General features: G+C 47.3%; 1 protein-coding gene across 1 annotated transcript; it reads right to left on the minus strand.

The window, feature by feature from the left end:
* LOC121167604 (small nuclear ribonucleoprotein G-like) lies at positions 1 to 171 on the minus strand (the record flags this gene model as incomplete). The annotated part of the gene is made up of 1 exon (XM_040997108.1): positions 1 to 171. A coding segment is annotated over one exon (171 nt), but the record flags the coding sequence as incomplete, so codon positions are not given.
* Positions 172 to 716: the final 545 nt, after the last annotated feature.

Genomic DNA, 716 nt, shown 5'->3' on the forward strand with positions numbered 1-716 from the left:
TTATACTCGTTCCAAGGCTTCTAACATGATGATACTATTTCCTCGTATTACCACCATTCCAATATTGTTCTGCTGTCCACTATTTGCCATCTCCACACATTCATCTATCACCAGATTCATGAAGGGATCAAATCCTCGCAGTATTCCCTGGACATGTCTGCCACCATTTAATTATTTTTAAAGATGTATTTATTTTTATTAATAAAAGTCAGATATACAGAGAGGAGGAGAGACAGAGAACAAGATCTTCCGTCTGCTGATTCACTCCCCAAGTGACCGCAACAGCCAGTGCTATGCCGATTAGAAGCCAGGAGCCAGGAACTTCCTCCAGGTCTCCCACATGGGTGCAGGGTCCCAAGGCTTTGGGCTGTCCTCCACTGCTTTCCCAGGCCACAAGCAGGGAGCTGGATGGGAAGCGGGGCTGCCAGGATTAGAACCAGTGCCCATATGGGATCCTGGCGCATTCAGGGCAAGGACTTTAGCCGCTAGGCCACCGCGCCAGGCCCTGAATTTTTTTTTAAAAAAAAGATTTATTTTCATTGAAAAGGCAGATTTACATAGAGAAGTAAAGACAAAGATCTTCCACCTGCTGGTTTACTCCATAAATGATCCCCACAGCCGGAGCTGAGCTGATCCAAAACCAGGGAGCAGGAGCCGGGAGTTTCTTCCAGGTCTCCCTCACAGGTGCACGGTACTGAGGCTTCAGGTTACCCTAT

The sequence above is a fragment of the Ochotona curzoniae genome, unplaced genomic scaffold (genome assembly GCF_017591425.1).
Source record: "Ochotona curzoniae isolate NIBS_2020 unplaced genomic scaffold, NIBS_Ocur_1.0 patch4, whole genome shotgun sequence".
Lineage (NCBI taxonomy): Eukaryota > Metazoa > Chordata > Mammalia > Lagomorpha > Ochotonidae > Ochotona > Ochotona curzoniae.